The 20450-nt window shown below is 34.4% G+C and overlaps 1 protein-coding gene across 10 annotated transcripts in view; it reads left to right on the forward strand.

Annotated features, from left to right (window-relative positions):
* Positions 1 to 20450, forward strand: part of LOC136031897 (neurofilament light polypeptide-like) — a 162572-nt gene that overhangs the window by 78481 nt on the left and 63641 nt on the right. For all 10 annotated transcript variants that reach the window (XM_065711885.1, XM_065711876.1, XM_065711884.1 and 7 more), the window contains 4 exons: positions 8843 to 8994; positions 10704 to 10835; positions 12610 to 12765; positions 16730 to 16864. In XM_065711885.1, coding sequence (XP_065567957.1) covers positions 8843 to 8994; positions 10704 to 10835; positions 12610 to 12765; positions 16730 to 16864 — 575 coding nt within the window. The remainder of the gene's footprint in view (positions 1 to 8842; positions 8995 to 10703; positions 10836 to 12609; positions 12766 to 16729; positions 16865 to 20450) is intronic.

Consider the following 20450-nt stretch of genomic DNA (forward strand, 5'->3'; position numbering starts at 1 on the left):
GAAATTAATTTTATGAAGGAGTACTCAACGATGTTCGAAGACCTTAAGATTCAACTGTACATGCTTGAATCTGAAGACAGATCTTTTTTTTGCTAGCGTGTATCTCAAAACCAAAAGTCTTCTGAATAAACGGACAAAGTTCAGGCACTCTGTAAAGCTTATTGCAGCATTGGTAGGTGCATTTCTATAAAATCTCTTCCTTGATGATTTAGCTCAATAGAAACTTCCATTCAAAGACTGTTATTTCAATGTTCAGTACGTCTATATTAAACAATACAATTTTTCTGACGGCAGGAAAAAATAAAATACAAGCACACCAGTTGGAATGGCTAGAAGGCTGAGTATCAGTGATTCTGATGATTAAAAGTCCAGCTTCTTGGAAGGTGAAGTTATTTCTTATGAGGTTACAGAGGACAATAAGTGATTTACTTATGTCAACTTCCTATTTACTGATGTTCATAGTTAACAAAATGAGGATAGAATTCCTGACGTTCTTGAACATGAGGAAGTATAAACGTCTTTGAAACCCTCTTTATTCTGCAGCAAACCCTCACGTCCGTCAAGTTTTTAGAAGGTTTGGTGCGTTTGCTATCTTCAGTCCGCTTGAAACGTTTTTTTGGACTAGGGGTATCTTTTCCTCCTCAAGAAGATATTTGTTGGGAATTTCCAGTTTGAATGCTTAAGAATGCTTCCAGGAAATACTTAGTACTTGAACTCAAGGAAGAATTCAAGGTTTTTTCGATTTGTGAAATAATTGCACATAGCACCTTTTTTCATCACAAGCTCAGAGAATTGAACTGACTTTAAAGAGAGTTTACCTCTCCTGCTCTATTCGACGATTTTAACATATTAATAACCTACATGCTTAGTGCCGTTTACATTGTCTTTTTCTCTTTTTTTTTATTTATCAAGCGAAGTTCCTCACAGTCCTCTCTAAATGGTCTCATTTCTTCTTCATATCATCGGTGAATAATCTTGAAACTGTTATATTCTTTTTAAATACGGTATTGTTATATATATCTAACAAAAATCTTAGCCAAATGCATCATTTAATAGCTGAAAATCGACTAGGTGTTTCTTCACTTTCTTACTTACTATATAACTTACCCGCCAGCATAATAAGCTCAAAGAGCCTGTTGTATTAATAGGCTCTTTTTGCAGTTTAGGCTCTAAGAAACCTTTCTATCCATCCAGCCATCAATCAAAAGCTACCAAATAACTACTTTAATAGTAATAAAATTGAAAAATCTTCGATAGTACTTCTGTTACATTTCAAAAAAATCAAAAGGTGTATTTATTACATGGAAGTCCACATGCAGTAGTCACTCATCACTGGTTCTATATTATTCGTAATCTAGCGCCTCCAGGGTACGTCCCACAGCGGAACTACTGATGGTGCTAGTGTATGGCATCGCGGCCCAGGCTATTTGGCCCAGGTCTATTTGGTCCAGGGTGTCATAGTCTGTGCCACCAATAATTTATTTATAAACAGATCTTTGGACGGGGACCGGCCTCTAGCATTAATTATAATGACTGTAATCTCCAAAAACTCTCTTCTCAACCCTATCAGGGGCCGGGGAAAATAATCAATAACAATCATAGAAAATGTAACTCATGTTTAATGACCAACCTAACAAATCCAATGCTCTATAATTCTACAGACGAGCTCCGAACATGAACTCCAAAGATGAACTCATAACAAAAACTAATTAAAAAAAAGACATGTTCACAAAGACGTAAACTCGCCTCCAGAGCCAACCACTGCAGCCACTAGCCGGTCAGCCTAATGCAGCCCCAAGCTAAATTTACATTATCCATAAATTAAGAATCAATGGCCTGGGATTCAGGTTTATTTCCTCTTTGAAATTAGTACATTTCAATTGTCATTGAAAATAGTCTAGCCTCTAAGACAGAGTTTAAAGCGCAAATAAAATTACCTTATAGGTAAATTTATATGTAGAAAACAGGGACATTTATCTGATAAACAGGGGCAGGGATTCTAACATATATCAATAGCTTAAATCCAACTAAAAAAAAGCGCAACCGTAATTTTAAAAGTAGTGTGTAGTTCTACATATTTCAAATTAAGCTAAAAAAAAAAGTACACATGCAGTGATAACTCTAAGTGACTATACATAAGTGTCAATTCTTGACATAATTTGGTTTTAGGGCAACAAATTTTTAGTTTGATATCTTATTTTCTACATTGCTTTTAGGAAGTTCTTAGAAAAATACTTCAAGGACAACATAAAAAAAATTTATGCTCCAGTATCAAGCGCTGTTTTTGTTCATTTACTTAATTCTTGATTCTGAAGAACAAAATTGTGAAGCTTTCAATATTTCATGCTCAAATATAAATATGAAACACTTGTTACAAAAGTAAACGTAACTACTGGGGGGATTCAATTGCTCTATAGTGGTTCACTTTTATCGTCAACTTTATCTTAAGTTTAAAGCTGTGTTAAAGTTACTTTCTCCTCTGACTGCTTTCATACTTCAAAACCTTCTTATTTTTATTAAATCAAAATATTTCATTTGTGTCCTTATGACACTTCCAGCACTGAATACTTATTTTTATTACTAATTTTTACTATTTTATACAATTTTTGTTTGGGGATAGAGGTTGGTTTTGGACTGACGTAGGAGAAGAGCACCCCAGACTATCCCTTATGTCGAATCCAATTTCACCACTGGTATAAATTTATCGAGAGAAATTTCGATGGCTGAAAAATTTTGCTTTTTGGGTAGGAAATCTGTTCTGTGCAACTTTTTTTTTATGAAAGGATATGGTGGACTGATATGTTGTTGTAAACACTTGAGAAGAATTTTTTGTTCATTTTAAATGTTTAGCTTGTTTTACAATGTATATCGCTTTTTTTTCTTATGACTAAAATTGTGCGCTGGAGTTATTCCCCGCCCCCCCCCCTGTTTGATTAGTTGCTAAAATTATTCAGAAACCCTTTTTTCCTCTTAAGGTTAACGCAAGTTAGTGCAAACAACCAATGTTTTTGCTTAACATAATTAATGTCAATATTAACGCAAATAAACTTTTGAAAGATAGACTCCAAAATTAAAGTGACTAAAATAAAGTATTTTATACCGTTTTGTATAAACAGTTTACAATTGTCAGAAAATTTTCTATGGGGAATATACTTTGCTCGAGGTAAATGCTAAAAATAAACGGAAATAAAACCAGTTAGATTTTGCATGTCTTTGCTTCGAAAGTGAATTGGAAATCTTTCGGTCATTACAGCATCTTTTAGATATTTTTCGTTGTTGCAACAGTTGTAACTCTATCCATAGATATAATGAACAGTGTTTGATTTTCACAAGTTGCAGAAGATGCGAATCTTGAAACAAAAAAAAAATTGTTTTAACTCAATTAGAACTTAACCTTTCATTTAAGTGTTAAAAGAGTCCATTGAAAGGCGTATATGGATGATGTAATATATTCTCTCTACCTTACCTGATATCAAGGTTCATACTCATGTGTTTTGTTTGTGTATATTCGTGTTTCGTCTCTACTTTGTTTCCTATCCTTTTTTCTTTGTTTATAATTTAAAAAGCATTATTGAATTAAATTCTTACCTGTTTTTTTGGCGCCTCACCTTCTCTCAAGTCTACTAAGCTTTTCGACAGGGTAGGTCATTTGTTTGTTTCAAATAAATCATATATGTCGAGTCATTTTCCAAACATAGGTATCCATTAGGCCTTGTTTATTAAATTTTATTGAGCCGAAGAATTTAATCATTAATTTAAGAATTTGATCCAAAAACTTGGAAAATCTTTCGAAAAAATGCATTTCTAACTCAAAATTTAGTGGATTATTCGTCTGGTAGATACCATATCTAAGCCTTTTGTCGTTTTGCCATGTCGTCAAATGCCCGCATATAAAAGCAATAGCAAGAAGAGATCACTCCTAAGATAGGTAGAAAGGACCCCTGGCAAAATAAAAACAGTGACTTGAAAATACACTTTCATGTTTTAAACCTCCTCATCGTACAAAGGTGGGGAGGTTCTCAATCCTTATCTTGCTCTCTTTTTCTCTCTCCGTTTCTCTCTATATGTCACTTTTTCTCTCTTTTCCCCTCTCTTTTATCTCTTCTTCTCCTCTTTCTTTTCTCTCTCTCTCCCTTTCTATTTCTCCCTCTCCCTATATCTCGACCTTTCTCTTGAAATAAAATAAAATGAAAATATATAAATAATGATTGAAACTTTTATTTTAAAACGCAGAAAAGTATATACCAGCTAAAGCTTCATCAGTGCTTCGCTTTTGGATCCAGAAGCCATCATCAGTGGAGAAAAAAAAACGAAAAACTACACTAAACAGAAAAACACATACGTAAATACCATCAGAAAATGAGAAGATGCTAAACAATTAAAGGAAAAACGACAGATGCTTAAATCGGAAAAGTTGTAGTTGTTGTTTAATGAAAGTTCTAAACAAAATCCGATATGGTTTGCCAAATAGAATAACGTGTCATCTTTTGACGATTAGAAATTACATTTGCAATTTCATGAAATACGATTCATACCACAATGTAATGAAACAACTTATCACTTTTTAAAATAAACGCAAAAACTGTTATTAAGGGTCATTCTTCTTGTCTCTAATCTGCCAACATAACAAGAAAAAACGTAATTTTTTCTGAAGGAGCTTTCAGAAAATGTAGAAATTATGCTTCTGGCGTCTTAAAAAATGGGTATGCATAGTTCTAAAGGCTGTTCAGTACTTAATTGATTTAGTTATAAATCTTGAAGTACGAAGTAATGGAAAAAGCACTGCTTATCTGTTATATCCGATAATGCTTAGTTCTGATGTGAATTTGTTAAAAAAAACGATGTTTTTCTGAAGGAAGTAAAGTACTTCAGGGGGAGGGCCCTCATCTACGGAATAATTTCTGTTCATTTTAAGTTTTGATGTTACTCCTTACTTCCAGTTGAAAGAAATTATTTAATTGTGACGTTTTTATCCAATCGTGACAAGACATCCCCCTCCCCCTCTGCAAATTTCTCCTGAAATGTTCCTCCAGAAACTTTCCCTCACATGGAAAACTATCCTTCCCATGAAAAATTTCCCTTTCCCCCTGCCAATGTCCGTATAACAAATACTAGGTTATATGTAAATAATGGGCAAATTGGGTAATTTACAGCCCTTTCTTCAGAGACTGGGAACCAAAAAAAAAATAGTTAGTTGCAAAATTTCAACAATTTGATTGAATTCTTTTGCCGGAATACTAAAAAAAAAAAAATTAAGAAAATGTGAAGCTATTGTTTTGTTTTGACCCCGAATTTATCAGAAAAAAAAATTAGGTTCAAAATCGCTAAAATTTTGGTGGTTAATCATGATTAATTGGCGTAGTAACGAAAACAGCATTGGTTAAGAATTACCTTAGCCACCCTTATTAAAGACAGATTGTCCACGTAATTATATAGAAGGGACAACGCTATGATTGAAAAGGAAAACGACCAATTTGAACCATTGACTTTCTGACACAAACTCCCACGCTCTACTGATGGAACTAACTGAACTGGTAAATAAACTTATTTTATTATTTGCTGTAGCATTATAGTTGCTTTCCCCAGGGAACATGGAGGGTAATGTTATCCCCAATAGCATAGCTATTGGACCTTTCAACTATGCAGAATAAAATGCCCATCTCAAAATTTTGGTCAGACAACTTTTAGGGAAGGGGGCTATGGAGGAGGGGGGCTAGCTGCCTTCCAATCTTTTCAATCACTTAAAAATGGCACTATAAGTTTTAAATCCTCTTCGAATGAGCCCACTGCCGATCTTCTTGGACCACCGCTAGCACCAGCACTTGGGAAATGGCATCAAAGGTACCATTTTTATTGCCAAATGACTCTTGCAAATAGTGGAATTTATAATATGCACGTAGATATGAACAATAGTTTTTAAATGGGCCATTAAGCATCTCCGAAAAATTAAGCAAGAAAAAACAGGTTTCAATTTCAACAAAGCAGTGAACAAAAAATAAAAACAAGACAACACTTTGATTAAAAAATATTCCAAATATTTCGTCCCTACGTCCGAGAGCCTTTCTCGACAAAAAAAAAAACCAACGAAAAGAACAAAAAAGAAATGTTTAAAAAAAATAACCCACACAAAAAACACGGCAACTAAACACACGAAGAAGAAAAAAAATAAATAAGAACAACTTGCATTATAAAAACAAGCTTTCTGCACTGATGTTACGACATAAGAATAAAACTAAAGCGAATGTCTATAGTGAAATCATGGGTCACTCTCCTTTCAACGTTCAGTGTATAAATGGGAATCTATTAAAAGTGAAGACTATATTTACTTGAACAAGCGAAAAAGTTCACCAAACCCCAGGTCATCACCCCTAACTAAATCTCACAGGTTAATCAATAAATTCATGAATTATAAGATAAATGATTCTTGTTTGTTTGCTAGTTTAGCTGCTAGTATGCTAGTTTCCCAGCTGTGACCTCATTCTGACTTTTGTTCGGAAGGTCATCACTCGTTCCAGGACAATTATATAAATCACTAATGGCTGAAGATTTTAACTGCTTCTTAATTAAATTATTATAAATTTTGTTTTTTCTAAAATTTCCTTCATCTCTATTAATGCTAATACCCCCATAGATAATCTTTTATATTTCTGTAATTTCTCTGAAACTTTGCAAAAGTCCTACAGGCGTATTTTTACGTCTTTTACGATACAATTTTGTGTTTGATCAAATAAAACACTGCGATAAGGAAAATTAAATACGCGTTCTGCTACAGCTGATTCAAACGTTCCAGGTTTTTTTTTTTGTTTTAACGGGCGGTCTATGACATTTTTGTGTTGCTGTAGTCTATTTTCTAAATTTTGCTGTGTTCTTCACATTCATTCATTTACCACAAGAGCATGGAATTTTGTATACTCCCTTTTGTATGTTTCTTGGAACCTTGTCTTTTCCATTATTTAGCGAAGAGTTATAGTTTGTCCTGATTTAAATATTTTTTGTTCACTGCTTTGTTGAAATTAAAACCGTTTTTTTCTTGCTTAACTTTACGTGAATGGAAAAGTAGTGTGGTCTAAGAAATTATTTACGTTAAACACCGCTCTATGATATTCTGGTAAACCACTTGCTCTGGAAAAAAAGAGACACGCCAGTGCTACCCATGCATAAAATTTATTTTCCTTTTTTTTCTAGATGAATGACTTTAATTCTTCTGTATGAAGTTTTGACCATGCTTATTCCAACTTTTCATTTCAATCATACACCATTTTCGACGGGATTCAGGCTTTTTTTCGAAATCAGCCTGAAATTGTTTCACAATAAACTCTTACTTTTAAGATAAACCGAAATAATAGTTACCATTCCGGAACTTATTTCAGATGTCAATTTTTCTCATTAGGCAGTTTTTTTTTTTACGCGTTTTTCAACTTTTGGTTGGTATGGGCTGTGGTTGGCCCTTTAATACATTGTAGCTACTGTTGCAACCGTGAAGAAAGGAATAAAAGCATGACAAATATTTGGATTTCGAAAGTCCCATGTGGTTTCACACAAGGGACTAAGGGGGTTGTGTCTCGGATCTTTTAAAGTGGAGCCCCAAAAGTCTTTTGAATATTGAAGGAAGACGATGTAGACTTTTAGTAGAACATTTCCCATCTTTTTGTTAAGAATACTAACTGCTTTTAGCATTCTTTTCCACCTTGGGTCCAACAAAAGCAAATCAATGAGAGGGAAAGCTGTGTTTTGCTAACTTCATTATTCTAATCTGTATATCATTATCGTTATTAGTTTTGGGACCCAAAATATTCCTTCTATGCTATATATTTTTTTAGTTTTTTTTCTCTCAGATGTAAGAAAGATCACGTTCTGATAATTTATGCTTGTGTTGAATATGCCTCCCGACCTACAATAATGACCTGAAAATTAGCTTTTTATTCTAAAGTATTGTATTATCTTCGCAAAGCTGTTATGAAAATACCACTAGGGATAGAATTGTAAGCCATGTTTGCAATTTTTAAAATGCTTTTAAGAAAATAGAGCTTTCTATTTACATTAATAGAAAGCTCCAGATAAAGATTTATTGTAAGATAAGACCAAGGTAAAAAGAAAAACAGGATTCTTTTTCGTTTGGGGTACACTAGTACCCCAGATAAAAGACGGTTATAATGTCTTAAAATTGTAAATGGTATACTTAAAACAATATGCTGGTAGATTCATCTAGTAATTCATCCTTTGATTGTTCAGTTTACCGCTCAAAATTGACCTTAAGCTGAAGCAGAAATTCTTTTTTGTGTTTCCAGGTTTGTTGCAAAACAGACTTAAATAGTACAATCTACTGTCTCAATTCTGGTGGTCTAAACGCCTATAATCATTCCTTCAGTCGAAAGGCTATCGACCTCTGATCTTCGGAAATGTATGGTGTGACTTACTTTCTAAGTCTGCATAACACATTTCTGCTTTATTATTTTCTACTCTCCTGAATAGAAACGAATGAAATTTGATCAAAAATTTGAAATTAATGCACAAATTAGATTTTATTTATTGTATTACTCTTGGTCTAAACGCCTATAATCATTCCTTCTGTCGAAAGGGTATCGACCTCTGATCTTCGGAAATTCGTGGTGTGACTTATTTTCTAAGTCTGCATAATAAATTTCTGCTTTATTATTTTCTACTCTCCTGAATAGAAACTAATAAAATTTGATCTAAACTTTGAAAATAATGCACAACTTAGATTTTATTTACTGTGTTACTCATGTACTTTGAAGAAAGTACAGCTTGGTTTAGCATAACCTTTCTAACTTTTTAATTTTTGCCTATTTTACTTTTTTAATAAATAGTTTTCTTCTTTTAGGTTGATGAGCTTGTTCTGAAGATACAGGAAAAAGACGAAGAAATCACTCTTCTGAAGTGTGACTCAAGCCGATCAGGGAAGAATATAAAAACCCAAATTGCTGAAATGGAGAAAAAATTACTCGAAGAAAAGGCGGCACACGATAAAAACCTGTAAATCTCTTTTTCCTAATAATGCTTAGGATCTATGTTAATATTCTCTCTTAAATTTTAGTGTTAAGATAGCTTCAGTCTCTGCCTACAATAATTTGTGAGTATAACTGTAAACACCTAGTACTGTAATACTTTATACCGTAAATACCTAGAGATCGTTACAACAAAATCATTTGTTGTTAGTGAATACGATAAACCCTGGATCTCTCCAGCTATGAAATCACTAATAAAACAGAGATCTCGCCTCTACTCCTGTGGTGATATTATCAACGGCAAGAAATTGCGAAATCAAATAGTGTCTTTGGTACAGAAAGGTAAAACTCGCTACGGTCATGAAACCATAGCCTACCAACTATTTACTTAAGACGCCAAAACGTGGCACAAGGCTTGAAAAAAGTGGCCGGCCAAGCTTCTAACAACAGTGTAAAGATCAGAAAGGATGATGGGTCTTTAATTAGTGGAGAAGAAATGTGCGAATTCTCCACTAAGATCTGTACTACCTATCCGCCCATTACGACTGATGAAAAGTCCACCATACTTGAAAAATGTGAGCCTGAGAGCGACATAGTTGTCAGTGAATTCGTTGTTTAAACGGAATTAAGGAAAATTGAACTGAATGCATCTTCATACCCTTGTGAATTACTTGTCAAATTGCTACGTGAATATGCTGCTTTCATAGCATTACCAGTGTCCATCTTCTTAAACGAGTGTTTTGCTTCTGGCTATTTCCAGTCACAGTGGAAACGGGCCTACATTAGGGGCATCCCTAAAAAGTGCCCCCATAGTACATGCGACGATCTCCGCCCCATCTCACTTACACCTTGTTTGGCGGAAGTAATGGAGCCCTTCATACTCAAGTTTCTCCTGAAAAAAACTCATGGGCGTATTGATAAATTCTAGTTCGGTGGGCTCCCCAAGTGTAGCACTACATTCTACCTAGTACGGATGTTTGACCGTGTCCTCCAATGGCTCGAAAAGGTAGCTGTTTCGTCGATATTGGCGCAGTGGATTTCAGAAAGGCCTTTGACCTAATCCGCCCCCTGACTTCAGGCATGAATCTCCAGGAAATGGGGTCCAAACGACGGACCCTTGGCCTTTTACTTGACTTCTTAACTGGCCGAAAACAAAAAGTCTTTGCACTCCACGAAAACGATTCGGATTCATCATGGTCGGACACTTCTTGCGGGGCCCTACAAGGCACGGAATTAGCTGGAATAATTTTCCTGGTTGGAATAAACTCCCTGCTTAATTCTCAAGTCGACCGTTACAAGTTTATAGATGATCTATCCACAGTGCTCTCTTACCTGGTCGAAAACACTATCATAACAAAGCAGTTTTCAGACCAGTTATTTGATCAGCTAAAGACCGAATGCTCAAGTCATGACCTTACCATCAACGTAGCCAAGTCGAAGATAATTCGTTTCAATCCTTTGGAGTTGAATTTAGATATGCCTCTAGTCCCTTTCCCGATTGTGAACGAAATGAAAATCTTAGGAATAACTTTCACTAGTGACTGTAGTTTCAGTGCCCTTTCTCTCTCTCTTTCTCTCTCTCTCTCTCTCTCTCTCTCTCTCTCTCTCCTCTCTCTCTCTCTCTCTCTCTCTCTCTCTCTCTCCTCTCTCCTCTCTCTCTCTCTCTCTCTCTCTCTCTCTCTTTCTCTCTTTAACGTTTCAGCAATCATGAATTTAGTAAGTTCTTATTTTTTTCAGCTTAAAGATGGAAGCTGACTACGCTCTTCGTGTGAAAGGCATGAAAGACCTGGTCTATGAAGTTCTTAGAGGCCTAGACAGGACAGAATTGGAACACGCTCCTCTGGAATCACCACCTCCAACTCCAGACTGGTATGGTTGCCACTTCCAACATTAAAATTATATTTTTGCGCTTTTTGAGAGAGAGAGCGACAGTATTGAATATATAGATACTAGCCTTCTTAAATAAGTATCTTGAAGACTGAAAACGTGGGTATTTCAAGGAGAAAGATCTCCAACTCTACATGGCGGCTTTCGAATCAATTAAACACATTTTTAAAAAGTTTTTAGAGTTTGAAATTCAGACCTAAGAAACTATAGTCGAATGAAAGTGACTCTTTGAAGTTTTAACGTCGACATTCTTAGGAACGAATGTGTTATCGCGAGGCATAACTGTCTCTGAAACTGAAGTTCTCAAAAATATAATTTTCAGTAATTTTAGATCGACTAGCCATCTCAGAATTTTCTCTCGGCGGCTTTATGGTGACATTTAGGCCCAAATTGTTGTTGTGTTCATCAGTTTATGTCTGGAGGCCATATTTATATTTTACTAATTTTCTTTTTCTGTTAAATTGAAGTTATTGGTGTTGGGCATCGCTCAACTACCAGATGAAACTGGTTGCATGCACGATACATCTGGGAATTGTAGATTTACGGTACGTATATTTACCCAAAAATAAACTTAGACCAAAGAGCTTGGTAACACCGTAAAGAACATCCTGCAGGAGAGCCCAGCTTTGCAAGGGGGAAAAAAGTAAAGAATAATTTATTGAATCCTGTGGTTGTGTCGTCTGTTTAGTGTATACGAATTATTGTTAATACAGCCCATATTATTTTAATTTGAGAAGATTCTAGTTGTTTTGATAGATAGTTTATGCCGTTTTCGAAAAATATGAAGCTCTAGTCATTAAGCCTGGGCCTAACGAAATTGAGGAATTTTGCTGACTGACGAACTTTAAGTAAATGAATTTTGCGAAGCGACTTTTTGGACAACCACTACTTTTTTGATTATGATTTTTTTTTTTGTAAAATATCCTAGCTCCTAAATATCCTTAGCTCCTTTGTAGCAATTAAAATGGTTTATTGTGATAGTTTTCATATGACCGATGTGTATACCACACCTCCTTAAACTCAACGCAATCAGTCAGTGGCTATTCGTTTTCTTGTATTTGGTTGGGTTCAACCGATTCGACCAGAGGGTTCATTCTTTTTTCAGTCCTATTCCCATAAATAGTTGGAATCCCAAGAATACCAATATGTTTTGTCATATCTCCCATGCCTAAAGGGGATACTCTTTGTACAAGCCCCTAGTGGTTGCACCCACAACAATAGTTGAACAACAGTTGGAGCATACACCGGACATTTTTCGGTTCCCCCCTTTCCTTGAAATGTATGCTGCTTATTGAAGTCACTTAATTTCCAAAAAGAGAATCCCAAGTATACCAAAATGTTTTGTAAAATCTCCCATGCCTAAAAGGGAGACTCTTTATACAAGCCCCTAGTTGTTTAACCCACAATAATAGTTGAACAACAGTTGGAGCATCCACTGGGCATTTTTGGTTTCCCCCTTTCCTCGAAATGTATGCTGCTTATTGAAGTCACTTAATTTCCAAAAAGAGAATCCCAAGTATACCAAAATGTTTTGTGAAATCTCCCATGCCTAAAAGGGAGACTCTTTATACAAGCCCCTAGTTGTTTAACCCACAATAATAGTTGAACAACAGTTGGAGCATCCACTGGGCATTTTTTGGTTTCCCCCTTTCCTCGAAATCTATGCTGCTTAGTGAAATCACTTAATTTCCAAAAGTAGCCCCTAACATAGCCGTGCTGTGGTTATGAGTTTATGACAATTTTGTTGTTTTTCCAGGTATCAAAACGTTGAACGCTCTCAACTCTTAATCCAAAACTCTGAAAGGCTGTTTCATGAAGCTAAAGATGAGGCAACGAGTGCATCACTCTCCACGATCCAGTGCCAGGAAAATGCCATTTCAAACCCTGCTAATGAACTTAAAGAGCTAGAGAAGTATTATGTTTATCTTAGAATTTATTCTTAAAGTAACTTTCTAGCGAAAGTGTAGCTGAAGTTTTGAACCGAAGGAACCAGATGTGTCAACGATTTTTCCGTGTGTGCCAGTGTTGCATTCCATGGGGATAAAAACCGTGTGGCTCATACTAACCAAAAATTGTTTGCAAAAAGTATACGACAACATTCAAATAAAAAAAAAATTGAATAGAACATGTACGCCATGGGGACTAGAGAGTCGCTTCATTTAGAAACTTTTATGGGTTTTCACATCACTTCTTATGTTTTTCACATAATTTGATTTGTTTCCGGTGTTTTATTTGGTACCCCCTCCCTAAATACAAATTCTTGTATTTGGGTCTGAAGTAGAAAGTCATGATGTTTTTCTTTGTTCCTTTCGCAAAAACAAAAATAGCTTCTCTATTAATTTTGTCTTGCAAAAACAAAAATAGCTTCTCTATTAATTTTGTCTTGTTTGTCATTTATTTTCCTCGCTTGCCTCATTCTTTAGATTACATAAAAATGAGGGCTTATTCAAGTAATGACTTCTATTGCTCAGGTTGTACAATTAACATGCGTTTTTGGCGCAATTACAATTCTTTTATCTGAACAAATTAACATTCTTTCTCCCATTTTCTTTTCTAAAATTCTTGACAACTGGGAAAACATTGCAATAGGTCGAATTATTAACATTAGAATTAACACATTGTCAAATTGTGGCATAGTTTAGGCATTTTTCAATTAACTTGGGAAAACCATTGAAGATAAACATATATTTGAGATATGGTCCAATGATACATGAATCACAAATGCAAGAAGTTTCAAAAGATTAGCTGAATGTCTCGCTTTGAATTTGTTATAACTTTCTTGAATTTTTTAAAAAGAATTTTAGCCAAAACAATACTTGTTTTCTCTTATAGAGAAAATTTTTTTTTTTGTGTGAATATGATATAGACGAAGCATGATCACGAGTAACGTCAGAACCACTACAAGCAAATTGAGCCCTGATTAATCCCACAACTGCTTTATGTCCCTTCAACTCGAGACTAATTTTATCTATTAATAGTTCAAGATAAGAATCTTACAATTGTTTCCGATCTTTCGTCTAATTGACCCCCTTGATTTTTTTGTGAACCTGAGTTCCGGGAAGAATTTTCGAAGCACCTTTTTTTTTACTTCACGAGCAATTCTTTATGATTACTAAAAGTTTATAACATTATCAGTTAATTTTTCTTTTTATTTTACATGCAATTCTTCTCATTAATGAATTTCATAAGCAACCATCATAAGAAATCCAATGTTTATTTGGTATAAATTTCTTACGACGCATTTTTCTCTCAAGGGCTATGATGATCTAATCCCTCTTCGAATACAAAGTGAAAAAATATCCAATGTTGTATTAAAGAGGGTTCAGTTCACTTCTAATTGCGTTTATTTGTAGGTGATTTTTTTTCCAATGATTTATTCATAGATGAGGTGGGCCTGCCCACTGATAATTTAAAGGGAAAAAAGTCTCTTTTTATTGTGAAAGCCTCATTCCAGTACATTCCTAACATTCTACGTTTTATTAAGGAATGATATTAACTTTAATTAACTAAAATGGAATAGGCAAACTTTTGTTGTTACATCAAGGAATGATAAGTTATGACAGGATTGACCTTTTCTTTCTTGTTTTTCTAAGGAATGATTCCATCTCCCTGACCAAGTTGAGGAATGATAAGAACTTGCTGCAGTAGCATGTTCTTATTAAGAGAGAGAAGAGATTGAAAGGCGAGTTTATTAATATAAATAAACAAAACAAACAAGCAAATGACCCGAAGCAAAGCTTGTTTGGGCTTACAACCCCAGTAAACATACAAATAAAACCGATACAAAAAAGGAGATGAAAATGAAAAAAGAAAGCAAAAGAAAAAAAAAAAAATTAATTACCCTGCATTTTGATCGATACGGGATTACACTTCGAAAAAGACAAAAACAAAAAGAACTAAAACCACTTGACCAGTATCGCCTAAAACAAAACTAACATCTTGGCTCCACTTGAGGTCCACTTAACTATCAAAACCATAAATATTAAGGCAAAATAGCTTCAGTTCCCGCCAGAATTCACGAAAATTATCCATATTTGTTAAAGTCGTAGGTAAACAATGCCATGCATGGGGGTCCTAAATGCCGAATAGAAAATTGAGATCTACTGGTAATAGTAAGCGGACGACGATTATAATTACGATGTTGCCAATTTTGCATCATATACAAAGAATCATTATTTTTTTGTTTGGGGATCTGAAATTTTCTAATAATAAAAGATTAGTTAAATATTGCGGTCATAGTAAGTGCATTGTTTATTCAAGAAAAAAAGACAACTTTCAGTTTTTCAACACGTTGTCAAAAATAACAACAAATTACAATTAAGGATTTACTCGTGCTAATTGTGACCAAAACCCTGAAAAAACAGAGTTATGTCAACAATACGCACATTAAAAGAATAGGTATTATTTTTGAGATTCCAAAACATAACATTCATTAAGTTTGAGACTGCTCATTAAAAGCTACGAGCCTGATCCCATAAGAAGGAAAGGAAACTTGATGAAAATTACGCCTTCAAATTTCGCATATCAGAAAACCTTATTATAGATGTAAAGCCATATCACAGGCACATTTTTTTTCAGGGATGATTGTATCGAACCACTAGACATTGAGGACTATTTTAAAATAACGTTGAAAGTTCTTCTGCCCTTGTTAAGTCGCAAAAGAGATTGTGCCATTACTAAATGTTGTTTTATGATATTTTGCAGCTCAGAACAAACATTTTGCCCGACAGAGGGCTAAAATGTAACTGAATGAATATTTTTAGATATTTAATTGATTTAGAATTATTAAAAAGGTATATATATATTCTGGATACTAGCTTCAGCAGCCCTATTGACGCATGATGGCACATTTGTCCCTATATCTACATGCAATCTTTACAAGATAATCTGATTGAACCCTCAGGTAAATATAGAAAGAAACAATGGGAAGGGATGCTATTATCTTCTAATCTCCCTTCATGTTGAGCAATATTCTTTGACTAAGCATATAATATAAGTGCTTGGGGATGTCCATCTCCCTCGTTATAGCAGAACTATTTTAGTTGTAATGTAAAGACACAGCCCCCCCCCCCATGTTTCAGATAATCCTGAATATGGTATTAGAAACGAACCGAAATCAAATAGAAACAAGTGCTTGAAAAAGAAAGTAAACAGTGACTATTTAACTTGAAGCAAACAGTAATTATCCTGTATATAATGGTCCCCCCACCCTCCTCATAGTTCCTCTCTCCTCGCAAAGTTTGACTTATTTCCCCAGTACTTCAAGAACTAATGCTCGTATGAAATGGCAATGAGAATCGGATAAAAGTATCTTTCATAATGCGTTAAGGATGTAGGAGCCTATTAATATGTATTTACTTTCAATAATAAAATTTCCCTTTTAATTGTTATGAAACGAGATTGGTAGATAAAATGCCTGTAAAAAACAACTGGCTATATTTGCTGTACTAAATATGTTTTCGGTGAACTATTAATAAAAATTTTGTACAGTGTAGGAGGTCGACGAAGGGGGGCCTCACAAATGCAAAGTAAATTTTTGTTGTTTTAGGTTTCAATGTTGCTCCTTACTTAAATTTCAATGCGCCGTAGGTTATCTGTTGACCGTGAGTATGGATTGTACAGTACAGGTGCAAATACTTCTTAATTAAAAATGGATCGAAGTCTCTCTCTCTCTCTCTCTCTCTCTCTCTCTCTCTCTCTCTCTCCTCTCTCTCTCCTCTCTCTCTTCTCTCTCTCTCTCTCTCTCTCTCTCTCTCTCTCTCTCTCTCTCTCTCTCTCTCTCTCTCTTCTCTCTCTCTCTCTCCCTCTCCTTCGCTCTTCCTTTCTTTCTCTCTAAATGTTTTCTTTCCATGATTGATTTCGTTGTTTCTTTTCAGAAAAGAAACAGCAATCTTGAAAAAACTCATGACTCTTCCTAGTTTGGGGTTGAATGATAATGACAGGAAAATTGTCAGTGAAAAGCTTAAGGCAGAAATGAAAGAAATCCAAAGGATGAAAATAACCCTACAGTAGTAAGTGAATTGCTTAATTCTGTCAGATTTAGCGTTCTATTTCCTGTTAGCTTTAATTTAAATTCAATCGCTCTTTCTTTTCTTAATTTATTTTAGAGATAAGTGGCAGCAGTAATAACGAATCTATGGATTCTGTTCATATTTAATTATATGCTATGGCGTTTAGAAGGCTCAGGAAACAGAAGCCGAACTCTTGTTTCTGGTAATTTCTGTTTGTATTTAGTTTTCCCTGATTATTCATTTTAATTTCTGTTAGTTTTAGGATTCACTTTTATACATAGTAGTATTTGTTATCATTACGTTTGACGTGATTGTTAATTTTAGTTACTGTTTGTTTTGGGTTTCGTTTATTGGCTTGCGAAGGCGGCTTGCAATGAGATGTTGAATTCTTCTGTAAAGGCAACATGGCCAAAACATGTTAAAGACATGCTGTATATAATGTTGGCTTTTTGTGGGCATGGAATTAGGACCATGGTCCCTATTGCAAACCTGAGGATTTCCTTGGTATGTTGGAATCGTGCCTTCGGGGCCAGGAGATTCGGATTTGGCTTACTGGTTTTGAGAAGTCAAATATCCCAAGATTTCCCCAGCATGTTAAAATAGTGAATGAAGAGGAGTTTTACTTGAGATTAAACATACTGTGGAGGGGGCTTAAGAGTTATTTGCAAGTGCTAGTGAATTGTGTCACTGCGTAGGAGACACTGGGATTTTGTGACGAGGATGGCTTAGGAGGTAGTTGTGCTGGTCCTGTTTATTGGAAGTATGGGGATGATATAAAACATTTCATGAGTAATTGCCAAAGTTTGGAGAATTTCAGGAATATATTTTTCGTGGAGATGCACTACTGCTCCCAGGTATTTTGGAGACTTCTTCTAGAGACCTAATTATTGCGGTAGACAGTCTAATAGAGAAAGGTTTAGGTCCACGGAAGATATAATTTCAATGTTTTGAGTGTTATATATATATATATATATATATATATATATATATATATATATATATATATATATATATATATATATATATATATGTATATATATATATATATATAAAGAAAAGAATACAGCATTGGAGTTTACAGTCCCTACCGGCAGTGTTGATTTCTCTTTCTTGGCCCTTCAGCCAGGAAGTGCAATGGGGGGTTGGGGCCAACCATCCTGTGATTTCGCACACCTATCATTTCGCTGTTTACCTTCCCCAGATTTCTCCAGATACCCATTTAGAGCTGGTTCGCCTCTGGCTGAGAGGTGATATATATATATATATATATATATATATATATATATATATATATATATATATATATATATATATATATATATATATATATATATATATATATATATATATATATATATATATATATACATATATATATATATATATATATATATATATATATATATATATATATATATATATATATATATATATAACAAGGTTGCTTCGGGATGATAGCTCCTGTCCCATTGCAGCAAAATGTAGGAATTGGCGTTTAGTCCCTATTTTTGGTCTACGTCTATATTATTGGTGCTGGGGGGTGATAGCGCCCCTCTTATTGCGACAATCTTTTTCTATTTAGCCTAAGATATTACATTCGAAAGCCCACTAGCCCAGATTAACTTGAATTCAGCTACTGATTTGTCAAGGGTAGGTAGCTCAGGGATAAGCACTCTTGCTTAGTGTGTGAGAGCTATAGGGATTGATATCCTGTTCTCCCACTTTTTTTAATATTTGTTCTTCCAAGTCTTAAGTGTCTGTGACAGAAACTTTGCTTTTTACAAAAAGATAAAGTTTTAAAACCAGTAAAAAATATTAAGTGTTAAAACAGATTTTCGTAAAAAGAATTAAAAAAAGAAGTGTTTTTAAGATAAGTAGAGCTGTATTAAATTTCATGACGAGTAAAAATAAATTTATACAATAACTCGAACTTCTTACAAAACAGAAATCAGTATGAGAGGTGACGCTCTAACATTGCCTGTTTTAAAGAGCCATAAGCCTTCCCTGTATTATCTATTGCTGTTATTTACTCTATTATTTTCCCCCAGAGCTGCTTCACATGCAAGAGATAGTCGTAGAAACTTCGGCTCATTGGATTGGAAATTGATAGGTCTAGTGTCCTCCTAAAGAGTTAAAAGTAACCAAAAGGCAACTAGTCACCCCCCTTCCCTTCACTAAATTTTTTTTTTCTTTAAAAAAAAAGAAAAAAATGTTACATTAACTACGGAGAAATAATTTGTTCTCGTGTCAAGTTTCAACTTAGCTTTTTATTTACATCAGAAAAACTTCGTTTGTTTTATTAAATTCCCTCTATATAGTGATCAGAAAGATATATTATAAGAGCTGGAAAATCTGGCCTAAAAGTAACTTTTAAGGTTTTGGGTAAACCCCTCCTCCTCAAAAAGAGAGCTACTGACGTTCCACATACCCTAAATGGCAGGTGAACAGTTATGCATTACTATATAAAACTTGGTAATACTGTATAATCATTCTACATGACAGTCCGAAATTTTGCATGAATTGTGTATAGGCTACGTTTATAATAATTGCATTAGTTGCAGTCTTAAATTTATTTGAAAATTGAAAGTAAAAGTGGTCAATTCTATTGGTTTATAAAAAATTTAGTTTTATATATGTTAAGTTCAATTTAGCAACTGATTTGTCAAGGGGGTGTTGCTCAGGGATAGGCACTCCCTCTTAGTGTGCGAGAGATGTAGGGATCGATAATCTTTGCTCTCAATTTTTTTATTTACTCAATTTTTTTATTACTGCGTTTACTACTACTACTTCTATTGATACTTCTTGTAAGACTAACAGCACTGAAAAGAAAATTTGATAACATAGAGGTTATCAAGAGGACATATCAGCAATGTCATGGCAATGGCTATTTGATTAAGTTGAAACTTCTCGGATTTACATATATATATATATATATATATATATATATATATATATATATATATATATATATATATATATATATATATATATATATATCAAACAGTTCGTGGTAACGAACTGTAGTAAGGAGCGATCCGGCTTAATAGTAACCAAAACTCTAAAAAATTGAATTTTGATATCAATAGCTACATCAAAAGAATCGCATTTTAATGCTGATTTTAAATATATAAGTTTCATCAAGTTTAGTCTTAGCCATCAAAAGTTACGAGCCTGAGAAAATTTGCCTTATTTAGGAAAATAGGGGGAAACACCCCCTAAAAGTCGTAGGATCTTAACGAAAATGACACCATCAGATTCAGCGTATCAGAGAACCCTACTATAGAAGTTTCAAGCTCCTATCTACAAAAATGTGGAATTTTGCATTTTTTGCCAGAAGACAAATCACGGGTGCGTGTTTATTTGTTTTTTTTGTTTTTTTTTTTTTTTTTTTTCCCAGGGGTCATCGTATCGACCAAGTGGTCCTAGAATGTCGCAAGAGGGCTCATTCTAACGGAAATGAAAAGTTCTAGTGCCCTTTTTAAGTGACCAAAAAAATTGGAGGGCATCTAGGCCCCCTCCCACGCTAATTTTTTTCCCAAAGTCAACGGATCAAAATTTTGAGATAGCCATTTTATTTAGCATAGTC

Source organism: Artemia franciscana, chromosome 10 (genome assembly GCF_032884065.1).
Source record: "Artemia franciscana chromosome 10, ASM3288406v1, whole genome shotgun sequence".
In the NCBI taxonomy this organism is placed as follows: Eukaryota; Metazoa; Arthropoda; class Branchiopoda; order Anostraca; family Artemiidae; genus Artemia; species Artemia franciscana.